At 43.1% G+C, this 23,681-nt stretch overlaps 1 protein-coding gene across 3 annotated transcripts in view; it reads left to right on the top strand.

Moving 5' to 3' along the window:
- Window positions 1-23,681, top strand: part of LOC117518610 (SH2 domain-containing adapter protein D-like) — an 88,139-nt gene that overhangs the window by 52,129 nt on the left and 12,329 nt on the right. For 2 of the 3 annotated variants that reach the window (XM_034179793.1, XM_034179792.1), the window contains exon 5: window positions 20,735-20,912. In XM_034179793.1, coding sequence (XP_034035684.1) covers window positions 20,735-20,912 — 178 coding nt within the window. The remainder of the gene's footprint in view (window positions 1-20,734; window positions 20,913-23,681) is intronic. The other variant, XM_034179794.1, reaches the window with a different exon arrangement.

The following is a 23,681-nucleotide window of genomic DNA, read 5'->3' as shown; positions in this document are numbered from 1 at the left end:
AGTGGTTTCAGGACAACTCTGTGTCCTTGAGTTTCCCATCCAGAGCCCAGACCTAAATCTGATTGAACATCTCTTGTCATGTTTTGTCCCCTGTCTTAGTCCGCTTCCCTCTCTTTCATTCTGCTTTGTCTTTTGTCTGTGAGCCAGTTGTCTTTGATTTTGTGTTCATCATTATCCTAGTCACTGACTGTATTTATCTGGTCAATATATTTTAGTTACTGGTTCAGTCTCATCTTCATTTGGTTCTGATTATCCCCTTTCTGTGTGTAATACTGTAGTCACTGGTTTAGTTTTCTGTTAATCATTTGTTCTCTGTTTATCATACTTTAGTCATGTGTCTAGTTCTGTTCTAGTTTCTGTCCAGCCTTTGTTTTTGTTTTTTTTCTACGTTGTCTAATTAATGTAATAATGTATTTCTTATTGATTTGAACTTGGTTTTGTTCATCATGGTTATGGTATTTTATTTGGATCACCGCAGTTTTAGGTTCATTGTTTAGTTGGGTCCTGTTCTCTTTGCTTTTGTCTTACTGCACACTCTTGTCTGGTGTTCGGGGTTTGGTCTTGTCCTTTCTCTTTGCCACACCCCCTTCCAGATTGTTTTCCCACACCCGTAGCATGTTCTTCTGATCATCACCTGTCCTATTTATGCCTTTTGAGTTCACCACCTCCCCACTAGTTCATTGAGAGCTTTTGAATCCACGTTCCAGCCTTTTTTGTCACAGTCCTGTTTTGCCTTGCTGTGTTTTGACCCTGCTTTGTTTTGTTTTTTTCGGATCCTGCATTTTGTCTCAGCCCTGGTAACATTCTTTGTATGTGCAAGTGAAACCTGCCTGTTTATTTGACCACTCTTGATACCTCTGCCTCACTGACTGTTTACCTGTGTACCGAACCTCAGCTTGTATTAAAGATGAAGTCCTTTTTTTACTCCAACACCTTGTCAGAGTCTGCATGCTGTGTCTAACCACTTTCTATATGACACACCCACGAAGCCTGACATCTCTGGAGAGATCTGAAAATGGCTGTGCACTGATGCTCCCCATCCAACCTGATGGAGCTTGAGAGGTGCTGAAAGAGGAATGGGTAAAACTGCCCAAAGATAGTTGTGCCAAGCTTGTGGCATCATATTTAAGATGACTTGAGGCTGTAATTGCTGCCAAAGGTGCATCAACAAAGTATTGAACAAAGGGTGTGAATACTTACATACATGTGATTTCTTAGTTTTATATTTTTAATAAATGAGTTAAAACAAACTTTTCATGTAGTCATTATGGGGTGTTGTGAGTAGAATTTTTTTGGGAAATTTTTAATTTGCTCCAGTTTGGAATAAGGCTGTAGCATAACAAAATGTGAAAAAGTGAAACGCTGTGAATACTTTCTGGACGTGCTGTATCTTCATTGTCAGCTACCTATCTGATATCTTTGAAACACAAAGTGCAATTTCAATCAAACTTTGTGCATAAACTCAGTGGATCATATTCTAGCAACATAAGTAATAACAAGGTCATACTTCAAAGATCAAGGTCAAATCATAAACCATCATCTGCTCTCCATTGCTATTTCAACAGGCAAAGAGCAGCTTGACTCAAACTTGGTGGATAAACTCGGTGGACCATCGCCTCACAGTATAGGTCCTGTCAAGGTCAAAGGATGAGGTCAAATCAGAGGTCATTGTCTAAAATACATTAAGGACCATATCTCAGGACCTTGATAAGTTATTAATAAACAGTTCCCCTCTTAGTTTTGCTTGATTAATTGATTAATATAAAACGTGAAAAGCAGGCATATTTCTCTGGGTTTTTTTTGTACACTTCAGGCGAGTCTGCAATATTCCCTTGTGTGTGTGTGTGTGTGTGTGTGTGTGTGTGTGTGTGTGTGTGTGTGTGTGTGTGTGTGTGTGTGTGTGTGTGTGTGTGTGTGTGTGTGTGTGTGTGTGTGTGTGTGTGTGTGTGTGTGTGTGTGTGTGTCCCAGATATGGGACCATTGCGTATATTTTTATAAATCTGATTCAGATGTGATATATGCATATATAACTGGTGTGACAGTGATCAAATTATATAAAATCACATGAACTTTCCAGATGAAAAAAAAATCCCCCTGCTCTCACAGAAAAACCTCTGATTTGGGTACATTCAGCTTATAATGTGGACATAGAATTAGTGAACACAGAAGCAAAGCTTGCACCTCGACAGATGTTCCCTGCGTGTATGTTCTGTGTCTGGTTGAGTAGATTCACGGTCTTTGACAGGACAGGACCAGGTTTTCTGAGTTATTCTGAGAGTCTGTTCCTGTAGGACCCTGAGCACATACATCTTGAGCGTGTGCAATGTTTGGATGCAAACAGACATGCGAGCAAAGCAGAGCAGAGGAGATGGAATTTCCATTTGTGGCGTGATGCTGCTCTCTGTTGCTCTAAGCAGGTCCTGGGGGCATCTGACTCACTTCTTCATCAATTTACTGGTGCATACAACGGACTGTCTCTTTGTTTCTCCCTACCATTACCACTCCTCTCTTTGTCACCTCTCTCTCTCTTACCTCTTCCTCTTTCCCACTGCTCACTGCTTTTCTTCCTCCGTCACTGTGAGCCCTCACTGACATTAATGAAAAGGCTTGTCCTTCATGATTCCATCTCACCAAACCTTTGCTGGAGACGAGGGAGAGATGATGGAAGTAGAGTAGGGCGAGTGAGGACAGGAGCATGGGAATGTGAAGAGAGAGAGAGAGACATAATGCCCCACTTACAGAGATAGGTGAAGGAAGAGATGGTGTGAGGGATGTTCAGTAAAAAAAGCATGACAAGACGCCACGTGGGAATGGATAGATTGAACATCTGCAAAATGCATGAAAATGGATGAGTGGAATGTGGGCTGCTTTTTATATTGAAATCAGAAGGCGAGTGTTCGTGTAATGAGACGCAAACGTTGCTGATTGTATGTTTTTGTTGCACTGGTGTAAGCTGTTAAATGTCAAATCTTCAGGGTCCGTTTTGCTCAACAGAGGGTCTTTGTGTGAGGCGAGAGTACGGGATGCCAGGGCTGTTTGAAAAACAGATGTCTTCATTAATGGACGTGATGAAGCTGCTGCATTGTCTTTGTTTGCGTCTCCTTTATTGCAGGGACAATAAAGCGAGCAGCCGGTGCACTCGGAAAGTCACTCATCCATCAGTCAAATCAATACATCCTGTGTGCGTTGGGGAAGGGAAACCTGTTCATTGCGCTCCCTCCCCCTCAGATCATTTCTGGTAATTGCGCCTCTCCCAGGTGCACGTAGGATTTTTGCCAGACCACAAATGACTGAATTACTCTCACCTGCTTTTCAGATGGCTTAAAATAGAAACGAGAACAAATTTTGTTTAAAATTCAGTTTCATGATGAATAATGAATATACTTTCTTAGATTATGAATGCAGTTCATGAATATAGGTTAATAGCACCGATGTGAGCGCACGCTTGTCCTTTGACCATGATTGTGTCTCATTGTCTCGAACTGGAGAACAAAGCACAGCATTAACAGCCTGCACAGATCCACAGGTTCTCATTAGAAATGAATGGAAGCCAGATGTTCACTGCTGGTGAATGAGTGACATGTTTCTTGTTATTCTCTCTTGTTACAGTGGAAACAGCTCCCAGCTGTGTAGTCAGTGTTGCAACCTGACACCCCAACAGAAATCAACTAGTTACTTGCTGGGTTGGGTGATCTGCAGGTTTAGGATTGGTTGCATGAATTTGGCAAAAATAAATTATGTAAAATATATTATTTTAATAGTCTTAAACTGGATTTGTACCCTATAAAATCAAAATCCATAGATAGATAGATAGATGAGTCTATCCCTTCCAGGTTGTTAACATGATAACTCAAAAATAATATATTACATCATCTTATACATCTCCATGGCAGAAAGGGCATGTGATGTGGATAAACTGATTATAATTCGGTGAACACTGATGCACCAGGTCAATTACAAAAGCAAGTTTATTTTTTTACTCATGTAATAAACTGCCTTGACCTGAATAGGACAAATGAAGTCTGAATGCATTCACCTGTCTTGAACTTACCAATCTAGCTAAAGCTAACAAGCTACACTCACAGAAATATTTACCCTAACTTTTAAGATTTATGTAATTTTATTACATGACAAATTCCCATTTACTTTTTTAGATAATTTTAATACAAACCTACCAAATAAACCATACATGATGGATATTCATTAATCCTATTCATTTGAAATGCATAATCCTCAGCTTTATGTATTTAGTATTAATAAAATCTAGTTACTCTAAATCAATAATAATGACAGTATTTACAAAGTATATTGTTTGAATTGCATAATAATTATGTTCCCTATGCCATTTATCTTGTATAGGTAACATAATAATTATGCAATTAGACAATATACTTTATGTATTTTAAATAAATACTGTCATTATTATTGATTTAGAGTAATTAGATTTTATTAATACTAAATACATAAAGCTGAGGATTATGCATTTCAAATGAATAGGATTTATTACAGTAATGAATATGCATCATGTAAGGTTTATTTGTTAGGTTTGTATTAAAATTATCTAAAAAAGTAAATGGGAATTAGTCATGTAATAAAATTACATAAATCTTAAAAGTTAGGGTTAAATATTTCTGTGAGTGTAGGTAACCGTGGTTTTAGGTATTTGATTGACACATATTTTTGCTGAATGGGTGGTGGTTCTTATAACGAGAGGTTTGGGTGTGGCTATTAAAAAATATTGCCTCAATCACCCAGATCACTCAGAAAGGACAAAAACTGTTGCGTGCTAGAGGTTGAACCCGGAACACTAGATGTCACTCGAAAAGAGCACCTTCATTATTTAGGGAATAACCCTGTTGTGTCTCATGGTGTTACGGTTGCAAATATCCATGTTACGCGGCGCCGGTAAATGGATATTTGCGACCATAATCCAGCATTAGCGTCCGCTAATCATCAGACACATCCAATTCCATCTTTTGCATGGTGTATTTTTCTGTAAGTTGTCAAAGGGTGTGGTCAGCTAGTCAGTGCTTACCGTAGCCACAGCGTCTTCATGCCAAACTGGAAATTCTGTGAGCAGACCCACAGATTTCTCCATTTTGTTGGCTGCATTGAGTAATTCTGTATCAGAATCCACATCAATACTTTCGTATGGTAGCTTAAATCCACACATTTCTGCATCATCATCGCTCCACCAGTTTCTCTCACTCTCAGCTGACTGCACCATTATTGACACCTGCATAGCAACACGGTCAGGGCGCGAAGTAATACATCAAATGTGGAACGGTCGAATATTTTGCCACCATCACGGTGATATTTTATGGTCTGAAATCTCACACAATTAACCAATCAGATTTGCAGAACAAATGTAATTGGATTAGAATCATAACTTTATGGCTTGAAATAGCTCATTTTGCAGAGTAAAATATGCTCTGCCAGGATAACATTTGGTCCCAGTCCAAATAGAGTTAAATACACTCTATTATAGAGTGAAATCAGCTCTACCTTCTTGTCAAATCAAGTTTTTCAGTCTAATAAGAGTCATTCACAGCATGATAGAGTTGATTTTACACTGTGATAGAATTGATTTAGCACTGCGATACGAGGTCTGTTAGAAAAGTATCAGACCTTTTTTACAAAAACCTGATGGATTTGAATCATGTGTGCTTGCAAGGTTCAAGGTTTGCTCATGCAAACACACCTGATTCAAATCCATCAGGTTTTTGAAAAAATAAAAAGGTCCCATACTTTTCTAACAGACCTCGTAGAGTATATTTAACTCTATTTGGACTGGGACCAAATGTTATCCTGGCAGAGTATATTTTACTCTGCAAACTTTACTGTATACAGATAAGTTATTTCTGTAAAAGTCCCCCTACAGAGACCAAAAGCCAGTTTTTCTACTAGGCTGTAAACATGTTTATATCTATCTGCTGTAAAATTGGAGATGGGGAGTGACTTAGTCTTAGAGCCACCACCAAGTGGTCATTCAAGAAACTGCAGGTTTTGGCACTTGGCTTCATTTTTCAGCACTGAAGGCTGCTGCTCCCGTCAAGGCCGCTGCTGCTTGGAAACAATTTCAAATGCAATCAGAATCTTCCTTGTTTTTGGTATAATGTGAAAGTTGGAGCTTCACTAGTTCCACGCAGCAATGAATCTGTCTTACTTTGTCAACACATATGCAAATTCACTTTTTCAAACATATATAAGACATACACAGGTGCAGTCAGTGTCCTTGGTCCAGGATCCAGACAGCGTGAGCAATCACCCAACCATTCCCAGTACATCAGCATACTTTCACTTTTTTCCTCCTGGCTTGTTTTTCCTGTCTTCTTGATATCTGGCTTCTATTTATCTTCATTCTTCGCACACAAGACAAAATATAACCTGCAAACAGACTGAAACATGCATGCAGTCATGCCGTTTTTCAGGAACTTCTAATTTTCTTGTCACAACTAAAATGACAAGAAAAGTAGATGATAATTTTAGTGTCGACTCCGAGCAGAAGGAGTTATCTTTAAGTGGCACTAGGAAAGCTCTGGGGTTTAGTGGGAATAATGCAACTTTTGTCTGTTGCATCACGTCGCAGCATCACAGTGGAGCGGAACAGAAAAAGAGTTTCATACGAGGAAACAGAACAAATCTAAACTCACGTCTGGCAAACTGAATCTGAAATTTCAAGACTTCTTTTTAAGAAAATCCACCATGATGTTATGTAACTGGAATGCAAAATATAAAAGTTCCTATACTTTCTGCAATCTTAGCCAGATAATTTAACCCCTTCAGAGCTGTCATGTTGTCCAAATGGCTTCTCTCATGAGTCTCCTACTTGCATAGTCACTAAGTTATTAATTTCCCCTTTTCCAGCCCCCTGTGACCCATAATTGGAATGGATGGATGGATGGAATTCTTTTTTAAATGGCATAAAGCAATTCAAATGTATAATTGTCCAAAAGTATTTAGAATTTCTGTAGCCACTGTATAAAGTGTTTTGTGAACTACTTTGAGAAAATAGTTGAATAGTTTTCGGAATAGTTTTCTCCAGTCTGTAACACAGTGTGATATCATGCAACAAAACAAAATAACTTGTTGAAAACAGTCAAGGCTCACAAAAACTCTGAGTATCTCTTTTTAACAGTTTCCTGAAGTTACATTTGTTGTACGAGTTCTGTTACAAAACTATCCAACCTTTTTATTTTTTGCAAAAACTATATGGATTTGAATCATGTGCACTTGCATCAGCCAAGCTTGAACCTTCGTGCGCATGCGTGAGTTTTTTCACGCCTGTCGGTTGCGTCATTCACCTGTGAGCACGCTTTGAGTGAGCAGTGGTCCACCCCCCTCGTCGGATTTTCATTGCGAGGAAAATATCTGAACGATTTGGAGCTTTCCTGCATCAAATTTTTCCAGAAACTGTGAGAGACAGCCAGGTGGAAACCATTCGGAAGATTCAGACGGCTTTCAGGGACGATTCTATGGGGATCACACAGATTAAAGAGTGTTACAACCAGTTTAAAGACGGTGCACAATGGCTGAGGGCGCGCCGCGCTCTGAGCGGCGATCGACAGGCTGAAACGACCAGATCATTTCCAAACTGAAGGCTGTGTTGATCCGGGACGTCGTCTGACTACCAGAGAAATGGCAGAAGATGTGCACATAGCACTTTTTCACCACATTCCACTGTTACAGGAGTTTTTGTCATGGAAAGAGGAGCGGAGGAATTCGCCACGGAGCCGCTAATGGTGCGGGACAAAAGCACCTCCGTGTTGGTCTCACAGGACATGTTGTAACATGTCCAGCTCTTGCACCATTCGGAAGATTCAGACGGCTTTCGGTGGCTTTTCAGTCGTGTGACTATCTGAGAAATTGTGGACGAGCTGGACATGCCACAACATGTCCTGTGAGGCTTCATCACGGCGTTGTTTTTTGTCCCGCGCCATTAGCGGCTCCGTCCCGACGCGCTAATTCCTCCGCACGTCTTTTCATGACAAATACTCCTGTAACAGTGGAATGTGGCGAAAAGGTGCTATGTGCACATCTTCTGCCATTTCTCTGGTAGTCAGACAACATCCCGGATCAACACAGCATTCAGTTTGGAAATGATCTGGTCGTTTCAGCCTGTCGATCACCGCTCGGAGCGCGGCGCGCCCTCCGCCATTGTGCTCCGTCTTTAAACCGGTTGTAACACTCCTTAATCTGTGTGATCCTCATAGAATCGTCCCTGAAAGCCGTCTGAATCTTCCGAATGGTTTCCACCTGGCTGTCTCTCACAGTTTCTGGAAAAATTTAATGCAGCAAAGCTTCAAATCATTCAGACATTTTCCTCGCAATGAAAATCCGACGAGGGGGGTGGACCACTGCTCACTCAAAGCGTGCTCACAGGCGAATGACGCAACCAACAGGCGTGAAAAAACTCACACATACACACAAAGGTTCAAGTTTGGCTGATGCAAGCGCACATGATTCAAATCCATATAGTTTTTGCAAAAAATAAAAAGGTTGGATAGTTTTCTAACAGACCTCGTATATCCTGCAATAGAAACAGAAACATTCCGTCCAGTGGGGGAACAATGTGTCCCCATGTGGGTTTTGCTTACAGGTTTTGGTTTTCTTGGAAATATTGCTGTGTGGAAGTAAACAGAACCACTGGAAAAGTACAGCATCGAAACATTTGATTTTTGGTCGAGAACAAACAAACACTCTATCAGAGGGATTTCACACCTACCGTGGTTGAGCCAGAACAGCAGACTTTTCAGTTTGGTGTGAATCATAATAGCAGGAGTGAAATCTGCCTCGAACTATGCTCCAAACCACTCACTCACTCATCTACCACTGCTTACTGCAAATAATGGTCACAGGGAGGCTGGAGCCTATCCCAGCAGTCCTGGAGCGTGAGGCGGGGTACAACCTGGACAGGACGCCAGTCTGTCAGAGGGCCGCATATAGACAAACAAACACATCCACAACTATGGACAATTGAAAGTTTCCAGTCCACCTAACCTGCATATCTTTGGATGTGGGAGGAAGCCGGACGGAACACACACAGACACGGGGAGAACATGCAAACTCCACACAGAAAGGCAACAGGTGGGAATCAGTCCTATGACCTCCTTGCTCCTTGCCTGCGCTCCAGACCAAAGGAGCAAAATTTGGTTTGACAAAAAGAGATGTTCTCGGTCCATTTCAAACTGAACTGTGGTTGTCTATTTCATTTGCAATGTGAAAAAGCTTTTTTGATAGTTTAGACTTTCTTGACCAATTACAGGACATTAAGGCAGGTTATGGAACCCATGAAGCAGCAGAAGAAGAAAAGAAAAGGAAGTTGGAACAGTTCCTTAAACCAATGATCCCCCCCACACACACACACGGACTTAAGAAAGGGGAGAGTAGACATAGGTTTTCCCCTTTTCTCTTTAGTTCTTCCTGAGAAAATAATCTTTTTATCTATTTTAATTAGTTTTGATTGTCAAGTGTGTTATTATGATTTTATCAAATAGGTGAACTTTTAATGTTGATAACTTCAGAGCAAGCAAAACCTTTGGCAGCCCCTGTGATCTTTGGGGGACTCAAACCCCAGGTTGAGAACCAGGGCATTATACAGTCGTGTCAGGAGTTGAGTTTTTGGTTGTCTGTTTTATTTTGTTCTGTTATTTTGTGTATTTCGTTGGGCCTGGTTTGTTTATTCTCTTGCTGGGTTTTTCTGCTTGAGGTTGTCTGTCTCTCTCTCTCTGGCCACGCCCTGGTTCTGGTGCTTTCCTGGCACACCTGTTTCTGATTTGCTGATTGCCACCTGGGGTGATATAAGCTCACTGAGGTTGTTTGTCTCTCGCCAGTTTGTCGTGCCCTGTGCCTTCATTCCAGCTCTGTATCCGTGTTCCATAGTTTTTGCCTGCTTCCTTGTGTGTACCTGACCTCCCGCCTGTTGCTTTGACCATGCTTGCTTGCCTGATGATTTTTGTACTGTTGTTTTTCCTGGACTGCTTACTCGTGTACCGACCTCTGCTAACCACATTCATAAAGTCTTCTGAAAACCAGAGCTGTCTGCTTGAGCTGTGCATTTGTGTCCTGCCATTCCTGACCATCCAGCCTGATAAGTAGAAGAAAAAAGAAATCAGTCATGGGAGCACATGGAGAGAGGAAAAGACAACGTTTTTAATTGTGATTTGGTGCAAAGAAGAAGAGTCAACTTGACAAGATGCAAAAAAAAAGTTTATCAAATGGAAGGATTTAAAACATCAACATTATAGTGGATTTTGGCCCTTTCAGGTGTGAAAACAGCCTTAGACTAAAAAACAAACACAACTGCATTTGAAATTAAAGAATCAAATCCTGTTGATTTTCTTCATTATTGTCAGATTTTAGGGAACAAAATGACATAAAGGAGGAGAGCAGCCACCCAAACACAAATGGAATTTTCTCCTCCACCTCTACGTTTATCTCTCGCTCAGATGGCTGAGCACATTTCCCATCTGTAATCGCCTTGGCCGTCTCCTTTCTCTCCCCCTTTTCTTGTTACCCTTGACTTCATTTTCTGTGCTTCTTATTTACTCCCCTCTGCTTCCTTGCGTGGATCCTGAAAATGTGGAGGTGTGAAATGTGATGTGGTTGTGAGGGGACGGGCAGCAGAGTGTGGCGTTCAGGGACGTTCGACGCCTGTACACGTACAGAACTGAGGGGTGCCGGGCCACACTTTAATCCTGGCTTTAGCGGAGGTGTGGCTCGCTCTAGATGGGGCAATTGTACTGCACTGTGCATCAATAATTCACAGAGAGCCAGAGAAAGTGGCAGAGTGTGTCTGCCTCTTTAATAATTAACCAAGGAGGAGTGCGCCATGTGTGTACAGGCCGGGTCTTACACCAAAAGCCCGTTCAAATGGGCTTTGATGTCCCCGGCCTGGGGGGGGGTCTTCAGATTTGTCGGCTCATTAAGATGTCACCGCTCTTTTCCTCTTATTTGTTTTGTAATCCTGTCTTTACTGTATGCAACGAATGAAAGCTTCGTGTGAAACAGGCCACTTGTGTAATGTGTGTGCGTGTGCGTTTTGGTGCTGCTAATGGCTGTTATAGTAGATGTTTACCCTCCTCGGGAGATAATAAGCTATTTTCAGGTCTGTCTCATGGTGGAGTCTCTGCTGGCCTCCTACCTGCTGTAGGTGGGACGGTGAATGGAGCATTATGTTGACTGGGTGGTGGCCATCAGGTCCCAGTGTGCACCAAAGTCACATCTTGTTGTCATTGGAGCTAATGAAGTCAATTCTGCGAGCGTGCACTGGTGCCGCATTCACCACACCAGTGAACCACCTTGGGTCCTAGATGGCAACCAACCAGGCAGACACTTGATCCATCCCCATCTTATGAAAGTAATCAGCTATCTGAAATGTAGGTGTCCCCCGGTCTTCTTCATCCACTGACACCCTCCATATTGAGGCACGTGTGTGCTGGAACGCCTCTGTACTGTTGTAGCTGACGTTCCTTCACTTTATAAGTCTGTGCTCTGAATCTCCCAAAATAACTGCTCATGTGACACAAAATCATTCCAGAGGTACCCAAGGAACCGCCGAAGTGACCTAGTGCTCAAGACTAGCCGTCACCTTAGATCACTGGTTAACAACTCATAACCATACTGATTGGTAACCATCGTGTATGCACAAAACAGAACCCTAAAAGAGGTGCACAATAATTTAAACACATACATTTTGATTTATAACAGCAAACTAGATGGCAAAATGTGTGTATCTGTATGGAAACCCATGTGACCCATGTGTACGAACATTATTAGATTATTCCACCTGGTTCTTTCTGTGTGGAGTTTGCGTGTACTCCCCGTGTTTGTGTGAGTTCCGTCCGGGTGCTCCGGCTTCCTCCCCCATCCAAAGACATGCAGGTTAGGTGGACTGCAAACTTTAAATTGGCTGAAGGTATGAATATGTCTGTTCATCTACATGTGGCCCTGTGATAGACTGGCGTCCTGTTCAGGGTGTATCCGCCTCACACCCTATGACTGCTGCAATAGGATCCAGCCTCACTGTGACCCTTAATTGGAGTAAGCAGGTATAGAAAATGGGTGGGTGGATGAAGACAGACTTTTAGAATTTTGTGATTACAAAATAATGCTGCTGTGATATTTACATTTTGGACTCACACGCCATTCCTGCAGGGGGCAGTAAATCATCTATATATTAAAAGCAAGGTGCCGTCTGTGTGTGTATATGTGTACACGCATGATTTTCTTTAGTAAGTTCAATGTAGCCCCCGCTTTGTGCCCCAGTAAATTTCAATTGTCTCCCAAGGCAAACAGGTCCTAGGTGACAGGTCAGACTAAGGGCAGTTCAGAATCTCCCATGACCAGTACAAAATCAAGCACCGAGACGTTGCCCAGTATGGTGGAGCAGGGGCCCAACCCTGGAGCCAGGCCTGGGGTTGGGGCTCGCACGTGAGCGCCTGGTGGTCAGGCTTTAGCCCACGGGGCCTGGCCAGGCTCAGTCCAAAAGAGCGACGTGGGCCCGCCCTCCTGTGGGTTCACCACTTGCAGAGGGGGCCATGGGTGTCAGGTGCAGAGATGATTGGGTGGCAGTCGAGGGCGGGTGGCCTGGTGGCCCAGTCCGCGCTCACAGCCCCTGACTGTTGGGATGTGGAATGTCACCTCACTGGGGGGGGAAGGAGCCTGAGCTTGTGCGGGAGGTTGAGAGATACCGACTAGAGATAGTTGGGCTCACCTCCATGCACAGCTTGGGCTCTGGTACCCAACTCCCGGAGAGGGGCTGGACGCTCCACTTTTCTGGTGTTGCCCACGGGGAGAGGCGGAGAGCTGGGGTAGCATTGCTTATTGCTCCCCAGCTCAGTCACCATGTGCTGGAGTTCACCCTGGTGAACTAGAGGGTCGCGTCCCTACACCTTCGGGTCGGGGACAGGTCTCTCACTTTTGTCTCGGCCTATGGGGCCAAGGGGCAGTGCAGACTACCTGACCTTCTTGGAGTCCCTAGGAGGGGTACTAGATAGTGCTCCGACTGGGGAGTCCATTGTTCTCCTGGGGGATTTCAGTGCCCATGTGGGCGGTGACAGTGAGACCTGGAGAGGGGTGATCGGGAAGCACAGCCTTCCCGATCTGAACCCGAGTGGTGTTCAGTTGTTGGACTTCTGTGCTAGTCACAGTTTGTCCATCACAAACACCATGTTTGAGCACAAGCGTGTCCATAAGTGCATGTGGCACCAGGACACCTTTAGTCGGAGGTCGATGATCGACTTTGTAGTTGTATCATCTGACCTTCGGCCACGTGTCTCAGACCCTCGGGTGAAGAGAGGGGCTGAGCTGTCAACCGATCACCACCTGGTGGTAAGTTGGATCCGCTGGTAGGGGAGAAAGCCGGTCAGACCTGGCATGTCCAAACGTATCATGAGGGTCTGCTGGGAACGACTGGCGGAACCCTGTGTCAATGAGGTCTTCAACTCCCACCTCTGGGAGAGCTTCTCCCAGAGTTCGGGGGAGGTTGGAGACATGGAGTCCGAGTGGACCATGTTCTCCACCTCCATTGTCAATGCAGCCGCTTGTAGCTGTCGTCGCAAGGTCTCTGGTGCCTGTCGCGGAGGCAATCCCCGATCCCGGTGGTGGACGCCGGAAGTAAGAAATGCCGTCAAGCTGAAGAAGGAGTCCTACTTGGCGTTGTTGATAAGTGGGACCCCGGAGGCAGCTGACAGGTACTGGCAGGCCAAGCGTGCTGCAGTCTGTGTGGTCGCAGAGGCAAAAACCTGGGTCTGGGAGGAGTTCGGGGAGGCCATGGAGGAGGACTATCGGTTGGCCTCAAAGAAATTCTGGCAAACCATTCAATGCCTCAGGAGGATCAGAATCAGAATCAGAATCAGAATGCCTTTTATTGTCATTATACATTGGTACAACGAGATTAGGGCCATCCAGTTGCAGTGCAATAAAATAGAATAAAAATAAAAATAGTGCAAGAAAAGAGATAAAAATAGTGCAAGAGTATGTATCAAAAACAAGGTATAAAGAAAAATTCAACAATATAAGGAAAAATATATATATATATACAATTGACACTAGTGCAAGGTGCGACTAGGATATAAATATATTGCACAGAAATATATATTGTCCATGGGTGATTGGGTTATTGCACATGGTTAGGACTGCACGAGGAGGATCAGTGCATGCTAGAGTTCAATGTGGTTATGGCTTTGGGGAAGAAACTGTTTTTCAGTCTGTTTGTTTTTGTCCTTGTGAGCCTGTAGCGCCTCCCTGAGGGCATCAGGTCAAACAGGGCAGAGCCAGGGTGAAAGCAGTCTTTGGAGATCGCTTTGGCTCTGCTGAGGCAGCGGGAGGTGTAAATATCCAACAGGGAGGGGAGAGGGCGGCCGATGATCTTCTGTGCTGCCTTAACAACCCTCTGCATTCTCTCCCTGTCAGCAGCGATGGAGCTGCCAAACCATACTGTGATGCAGTATGTCAGCAGGCTCTCAATGGATGAGCGGTAGAAGGCCAGCAGCAGGTTGGTGTTGAGGTTGTACTTCCTGAGGACTCTCAGGAAGTGTAGCCGCTGCTGAGCCTTCTTGAGGATAGAGGAGATGTTGTTGGACCAGGAGATGCAGTCTGAGATGAGAACGCTGAGATACCTGAAGGTGTGGACCCTTTCCACACGCTTGCCGTTGATGAAAAGGGGGGCACGGCCTTCCTAGTGTTCAGAGCGAGGTTGTTCTCTGAGCACCAGGCTGCCAGCTGCTGGATCTCCTCTCTGTAGGCAGCCTCATCACCTCCGGAGATGAGACCGACCACTGTGGTATCGTCTGCAAACTTGATGATAAGTTGTTCTTGTGGGCCGGTCTGCAGTCGTAGGTGTAGAGGCAGTAGAGGAGGGGGCTCAGCACGCAGCCCTGTGGAGAGCCGATGCTCAGCGTGCAGGTGGAGGAGAGGTGGGTGCCGAGTCTCACAGTCTGGGGACGGTTGGAAAGAAAGTCTTTAATCCAGGCACATGTGAGAGGGTGGAAGCCGAGAGTATCCAGTTTTGTGGTGAGTCTGTCTGGGATTATTGTGTTGTAGGCAGAACTATAATCCACAAAGAGCATTCGGACGTAGCTCTGCGGCTGCTCCAGGTGGTTTAGAGCAGAGTGGAGAGCTACGGCGATGGCGTCCTCTGTGGATCTGTTTGCCCTGTATGCAAACTGGTGAGACTCGAGGACTGGGGTTAGGTGGTCCTTGATGTGCTGAAGAACCAGTATCTCAAAACACTTCATGATTACTGGAGTGAGGGCCACCGGGCGGTAATCATTCAGGCTGGTGATGGGAGACTTCGTCGGCACCGGGATTATAGTGGAGGTTTTCAGGCAGGACAGGATGACTGCTTGGTCCAGGGAGAGGTTGAAGATCCTGGTGAAGGTGGGGGCGAGCTGGTTGGCACACGCTCTGAGCACCTTGCCAGGTACTCCGTCTGGGCCAGCAGCTTTCCTGGGATTCACTGTGAGGAACACTCGCCTGACATCATGCTCTTTTACAGTGAGTGGAGTGGTGCGGGGACCAGGTGGGGGCGGGGGGAGGGCAGGAGCAGGTGAGTGTAGGTGCATTGGCAGACCGGGGTGGTGGTCCCTCTGTTTAGGAAGGGGGGCCGGAGGGTGTGTTCCAACTACAGGGGGATCACACTCCTCAGCCTCCCCGGTAAGGTCTATTCCAGAGTACTGGAGAGGAGAATTTGACCGATAGTCGAACCTTGGATTCAGGAGGAGCAGTGTGGTTTTCATCCTGGTCGCGGCACACTGGTCCAGCTCTACACCCTCCATCAGGTGCTCGAGGGTTCATGGGAGTTCACCCAATCAGTCCACATGTGCTTTGTGGATCTGGAGAAGGCGCTCGACTGTGTCCCTCGGGGCACCCTGTGGGGGGTGCTCCGGGAGTACGGGGTCCTTTGCTAAGGGCTATCTGGTCCCTGTACGACCGCAGCAGGAGCTTGGTTTGGATTGCCGGTAGTAAGTCAAATCTGTTTCCAGTGCACGTTGACCTCCACCAGGGCTGCCCTTTGTTACCGGTTCTGTTCATTACCTTTATGGACAGAATTTCTAGGCACAGCCAGGGTGTAGCGGGGGTCCGGTTTGGGAACCACAGAATCTCATCTCTGCTATTTGCGGACGATGTGGTTTGTTGGGTTCGTCAAATCAGGACCTTCAGTTTGCCCTGGGGCGGTTTGCAGCCGAGTGTGAAGCGTCCGGGATGAAAATCAGCACCCCCAAATCCAAGGCCATGGTTCTCGGCCAAAAAAAGGTGCCTTGCCCTCTTCGGTGCGGCGTCTGCAGTGATGCGGTCGCTGTATCGGACTGTCGTGGTGAAGAGAGAGCTGAGCAGGGGGGCAAAGCTCTCGATTTACCGATTGATCTACGTTCCGACCCTCACCTATAGTCATGAGATTTGGCTCATGACCGAAAGAACGAGATTGCGAGTACAAGCCACCGAGATGAGTTTCCTCCACAGGGTGGCTGGGCGCTCCCTTAGAGATAGGGTGAGGAGCTCGGTCACTCGGGAGGAGCTTGGAGTCGAGCTGCTGCTCCTCCACATCGAAAGGAGCCAGCTGAGGTGGTTCGGGCATCTTGTCCGGGCACGTCCCATTGGGAGGAGGCCCCGGGGAAGACCCAGGACATGCTGGAGGGACTACGTCTCTTGGCTGGCTTGGGAATGCCTTGGGGTTCCCCTGGAGGAGCTGGGGGAGTTGTGTGTGGATCGGGAGGGCTGGGTGGCTTTGCTTGAGTTGCTGCCGCTGTGACCCGACTCCGGATAAAGCGGAAGAAAATGGATGGATGGAAGTTCAGTGTAAGTACATAATATAATTTTAAATACTTTAAAAATAAATGGATGACACAAGAAAGTGAAAACACTTATTTCCACTGTGGTCCATTTAAAAATCAAATAACAAAACAGAAGTAATAATAAAATAAAATATGAATAATATTTATAATAATATCACTGATAATTACAATAATAATAACATGATGATAATAATAATAATAATAATAATAATAAGAATAATAATAATAATAATAATAATAGTGTGTATATGATAACAAGAACCTAAACAATTTATAAATACAATAAGACAGTAAATTAACAGGAAATAAAAGCTTTGAAAGGTTCAAAACACTTTCTGGATTCATACACCATTCCAACTTATTACAGAAACTTTGCACCCTATCTAGAGCCCATGGATCCCCACGGGCAACGCACTAGTGTTATTATATTAGTGGTGGACATGACGGAATTATTGTGATCATTTGAGCAATGTATGAAGTCGTACCTGCTACAATACTGCCATGAAGCAAATCGTTTCCTTCCTGCAATTTTATGTTTAAAATAGGCCCACACCATTTTTGCAGCTTAAATGTAGAACCATGAGTGAATGGCTGTTACAAGTGGTTGGGAAGAAAACTCCTTGATGACTTCTCATCAGCCATTTATTGTTTGTTTTTAATCATCCCACTGCTGTGACTGCACAAGCCTACCTTGATTTCTCTTTCGGAAAACGTTTCTTTTCCTCCTCTTCCTTACGGTTACCATGAGAAGTACACCTGTTGGGCTTTGTGTCTATCTTTGAATATCCACGAGGTGTTTTGCATTGATGGTTGATTTGTGGGCGTGTAGAGTGCGGCTACGAGGCAGCTCCACCTGCGTGCAGTTTTAAGTAGTGTGTATTTTATGAAGTGGATTTTGCTTGCAGGTGTTCATACAAACAATTTTATAACTCTAATTTGTTTGGCTCTTTTTTCCGTACATATATTTTAGCATGAATCCACTGCACTGTTTTTAACGAGGCTCCAGAGCCCTTAAAACGTGGACCTTCATTCTCCTGATAAGATCTCTGTATCGTCAAATGCTTCTGCTCAGCGACCGCTGTGACTCCACAAACTCTTTCCAGTCATTTCTCCATGTAGGATACCGAGGGCCCAGAGACATGAATGTCACTGCCGTGATAAGTGAATGTCTCGACAAGAGGCATTGCATCTAATGCTGCCGGGCAATTTGGAGAAGTGGAGTCGTTCAGATGCCTATAAATAATGCAGCCTTTGACTCCTGCTGTACTCAGTCTTATCATCTTTGCACGCTCTTATGTGATGAACGACTAAATATAGGCTCCGAAATAGCTCAGAATGTGTTTTCCTTCTCTTCATCAGACCTGTCGTTAACTACGTTTCGTGACACCACATCCCTGCTGTCTGTGCACAGAGAAACAACCGCATGCTTCCCTTTTCACTTAGAACATGATTTTCCTTTCTGCAAACACTAATTAAATCTTGCATCTGATTCTTGATCGCCATCGCTTCTCTCATGCACCTTAATTTGTTTCTCTTCCACTCTATTCTCTCACGCCTCCACCTGCTTAGAAATGAAGGAGTTTCCAAAGTTGCCCTGGCCCGCCCCAGTGGGCCAGATGGAGGAGGAGCTTCCCATCAGAGAGCAAGGTGACCTGTCACCCCGAACAACACCCATGCCGCCTTCCTTTATCACCTCACCACACACTCACCCGCATTCGCCCTGTGCTCCATGACCCATGCTGTTGTTGCACATCTGCTGTATCATTACGTCAAAGTGGCCTGCATCTGCCCGTCTGCTGTGGTTGTCAGATTTAAAGCACTCCCTCTTTCTACCAGTCATGCACGGGGAAGTTCCCTGTGAATTAGGTCGTCTGCCTTGTTCATGTTAAAAAAGGACCCGGGAGTTTTGTGGTACTCTTTAATCACTGCTTCTCTGGATTTCATTCGACCAAAATTAGGCACAGAGGAACACTGAATGTGCTTCAGAATAGGATGAGCACAGTGCAGCATTTGCAGCGAGTAGTTTGCAGCACACACTGCACAAAAAGAGAGGTTCATCACAGCTAGGATCACCTACTGAGGGTCTTGATTGAACTGAATGCATGCAGTGTGCACACATGACGCATCTGAGGTCCTGTGAGCTTCCTGCTGATAATCTACTGGACCGTCATGGTGAAAAAAGAGCAGAGCCAAAAAGCAAGGGTCTCAATTTACAGTCCTATCTTCACCTATGGTCATGAGCTTTTGTTAGTGATTGTTGGGTAACTTGGCAACTGGAGGAGAGTCACTGCCCTTTCACATTGAAAGGAGCCAGCTGAGGTGGTTTGGGCAACTGGTGAAGAGACCTGGGAGGAGACCTCGAGGAAGACCTAGGACATAGAGGAAGTATATCTCTCTGTTAGCTTGGGAATGAATCAGGATCCCCTAGGAAGAGTTAGGAGACTTGGCCAATAATAAGGAAGTGTGGGTTGAGCTGCTTAGTGTGCTGCCACAGCAACCCAGACAACCATTGGAGAATCAGCCAAAAAAAAAAAAAAAGAGAGAATGGTGCATTCCAGTTGCACTCAAAGGTCGTAATTACCCAGTTAAGAGTAAAATGTTTGAATTCCAGCTAATTTGAAGACCACATAACCCTGAGTTCATAACCCAAACATCAACACTGAGGGAAAGCTGGAGTTTTTATGGAGTTTTAAGCACTTCGCTCTGTTTTGTCCAATTTAAAAAGCCGTACACACAGTGCTATCCTATACTGCTGTCTATGGACAAGTATTTCTGTGTGAAATAATTGCATAATGTGTCGTTTATCAAGTGGTACCTTGATTATTTTTGCCTAACCAATACTAACAACATAATAACCAATAACATTTCAGTGCAGAATATGATGTGTCGAATTGTTGTATGTGGGTATCATTCTGCCACTGTTCAAATTATACCAACTTAATCTTTACTTTCATATAAATGATCTCTGAATAAATAACAATAATACATTGTTAAATATAACTAAATAAAAATTAAAATATTTCCTTTCGTATTTTTCACTCTTTTGGCATTTGGCGGGATGGCTTGCACAGGTGCTGTATACCTGTTTTTTTTTTAGTATTGTTAGTGCTAATTAGAAAAATAGTTTAGTGGGTTTTTAACATTTTCAGTAATTTGATGTTTGTGGTATATTTTCATTTTGTGGTGTTTTTGTCTATTTTCTGTTGTTACCATGGTTTTAAAGTACTCAGTTCTATATGTATTGTCCATTGAATGTCTGTGGTTAAGTGTAATGAACTAATCTAATATAACCTAACTGTGTAACTGTGTAACTGTGTAACTGTGTAACTGTGTTGCTAACAACAACTACACCACGCTACAAACTGTGCAGTAAATACAAACGCTGGCATACCTTCTGTAGCATCTGTCCTCTTCGGTGACTGGTCTTTGGTGAAGTCATATTTGTTTCGTAGCTCTCTGTACTCCAAAAGAACAAGCACAATAAAGGCTTTCTTGGAAGCATCCGATATGCAGTGTTTTGTGAAAACTGGAACACATTTAAGCTGGGTGTGATGTCATTTTCAGTCGCAAATTATGACTTCGGGTGCAACTGGAATGCGGCAATAGTTGTCCATTCTGTACCTCTCAAACCCAATCAATTAATTAACTAAATAATTTGGATTGATCCAATCAGCTGGGAGACAAGCAGCTGTTGTGTAAAGCAGGAAGTAATGTGTCTCAAAGATTCCACAGGACGAAGTTGGGAATTCCTTTTTGTGTCTGTCTGTGTGCCATGGAAGACTAATGGTTGTTAATCAGTGAGATGTCTCTGAGTTGCATGAGTGGTTTTTGCAGGAGCAGGATCTCTGATGTTCACCCTGGTCTGACTGTAATGGTTAAGCCCTCTTTGTCAGAATACAGTGTAAATAACTTGTCCTTTTTCTGTGCCTGTACACCAGCAGTGCAGTTTGATGGAGCAGAGTGGGACCATTCCTCATCTCCCACAGAGCGACTGCGTCCTCCGGGACTCAGGTCCAGCCCGCTGGCAGGAGATGGGATGAAGTTCCGAATGCCACAAGACGGCCACGCCCTGATGGGGGAGCGAGTGGACCCGACCCTTCCCCTAGCGAAGCAGGTGTATGTATGCTGTTAATCCTACAAGGACCATGAACGTAGTTTTCACTTGATCTCACCAATTCCATGATCCATTGCAGCCCTTAAAGTAACGTGTGAGTAAGTAAAGTGTGGATACATTCGAAAAAAAAAAACAACTTTCTTTTTAATGTAAAACAGGTACTCAGTTCACGTTTCAGAATCCGGGATAAACACTGTTACCAATCGATCACAGGCCTATATATGACTTTTATTTAGCAGTTCATGCGTGGCTAAATAGTGCATAATACATTGTCAAACTGAATACATGGCAACTCAGGACTTAGGGAAAATGCATGACTCAAGTATAGGGGAAACTAGGGCACATTGAATCAGTAGCTATATCTGCAAAACTACATATATATTTGCAGCAGTTATGCCATATTTTATGCATAAATACATCCCCCTTATAAATTAGTGTTTTGTTTTTGGATACAGTAAGGGTAAAACTAAATGGCAAGTGAAGCCAGTTTTTTTTCCTATAAAAAGTAAATTTTGTGGATGTCAGTGTCTTTGTATTTATTTCTCACAACAGAGGAAAGGTGGCCCAAAAAATTGTTATTAGTTAGAAGACTACCCCGTCCAAATGTGTTATGTCTTCTCCAGACAATCAGCTATTTGACAACATGACTCGTGTGTCATATGCACCTGGGGCACAGTGAATCAGTCTAGAAAGGGATTTACTAAGCCCCAGTATCAAGTCGATGACAAATATTACTTGTTGAAGCTTATACATTTATTTTTCCACAAATCATTTCTATAATTTGTGTGTATAAACAACTGTTTTCAAGTTTGAACAGAAATTATGACAGTTGTATATATAATAGTTTCTAAAGGACTTATATCACTATATAAGACACTCACACATTACATAGCTGGTTTGCTGGATTATAGTTTGTATATGCATCCGCATATATTTAATAATTTTGAAAAACTCTTTATAATCATGTTTTTATTTTTATTATTATATTCTACACTAATTCACGGGGCACAGTGAATCAAAATTTTTTAAATCAGTTTTAAACACCTGTAAATTACACTTGGGGAGACATAAATAACACAGCCTTATAAACAATAACTTGCTGTATTAAATCCACAATAGAATGACCTAAACCTATGCATAATGTGTTTATGCTGCCACAAAACAACATTTCTGATCCACTGTGCCCCAGCTTCCCCTACAGATAGTCACACCTCCAACCAGACAGAGTAGATATATTAGTAATAATAATAAAAAAAACCCTTCAAATTAGCTCTCAGGAAAGCTTGTTGCTGACAGAGAGTAATGTTGGTTGTTAAAAAATAAGAAATTTTAAGAAATCTAAACAATTTTTGGCGACACGAATGTCACAAATACAGTACGTCAAAAATCAACACAAATTACACGTCAAATAACAAGAAGGGGACTAAGAGAGTTTTACTTTTGGGAGGTGGGGAAGGATGACTGCCTGGATAGTTTCCATCAATGCCCAAGGGTGATTCCGTAGCATCACATTGTAGAGTCCACCACACTACAGAACCATGTTGTATGCTGTATGGCAACCATCCAGGTAGACAATCAGTCTATCCCCACCGCTCAAAAGTAACCATCTGCTTGCTGTGGTCAGGTAAAATATAAGCGTCCTCTTGGCTTTCAGCGGCTGCTGGAGTCCTCAACATTGAGGCAACGTCATACTGGATCACATGCAGAGAAAAAGCGCATCTCCAAATATGAGCTGTTTTTCTCTAAACTCAGCCCTCCAGTCTTCCTCACCACCAAATTTATTTGAAATTGGTTCATGCTTTTGAGATATCTTGTTGACTTTTTTGGTTTGGTTTTGATTTGGTAAAAAACAAAATTCATACATGTAAAATACACATACAAATAAGTTACAAAGGGCAACACATAAAGTGTAAAACACACTTATTTTCAATGTGGTCCTCTTGATAACAACAAATAATGATATCAAATAAAATACATAAATACTTAAGTAAAATAACAGAAATACATAAAATGCAAAATATAAATGTATTTATAAATATATAAATATAAAAATGCTCTAAAATAGTATAATCAAAATCACAGCAAACAGGCTAAAATAAAAACACCAAATGTAACAAAAGTTTTTTAAATACACATTTCTGGCTGATTTTCTATTTTACTCCATAAAAACTAACTTGTTTTTTTAAAAACGTGTCTTGAAGCACTAAGTTGAACTATCCAACATACCAATCATTTCCTGTATACATAAAAGAACTCTTTCCCAAACCGTTTACTCTTAGTACAAAATATAAAGTCTCACAATGTCATAACTGATTTCATTTTTCATTTTTATTGCCTTAATATTTTGTTAACATTGCTTCTGAACATTACAACATAGAACAAAGCCTTTTTTTATTGTATTACACTATAAATTTAAATATTAAAAGAGAACCCTAAAACTGATTCATATTTAATACACCAAGATGGCTGAAAAGACACAGTTATAGCAGAAATTAATCACAGCCATTGCATTATCTTTTTCGATAACACAATCTTGTGGCGTGTTTATATTCAATAAATAACAAACATAAGAAATTGTGCATTGTTCCTGTGATTTCTGGTACTTTTTTGGTGAGGTTTAATTATTGCACAATAATCGTTATAATTGTGATTATTTCTTAGACAATAATCGTACCTCAATGTAATAATAACCTATTATGGGTCAACCACTCATGCACAGATTCATGGCCCATTCTCATAGCATCTTCAGTCTCTGATACATCCTTTCCTAA

This window comes from Thalassophryne amazonica, chromosome 10 (assembly GCF_902500255.1).
Source record: "Thalassophryne amazonica chromosome 10, fThaAma1.1, whole genome shotgun sequence".
Classification (NCBI taxonomy): domain Eukaryota; kingdom Metazoa; phylum Chordata; class Actinopteri; order Batrachoidiformes; family Batrachoididae; genus Thalassophryne; species Thalassophryne amazonica.
The sequence above is the reverse complement of the archived record's forward strand: the minus strand, read 5'-3'. Positions and strand labels throughout refer to the sequence as shown.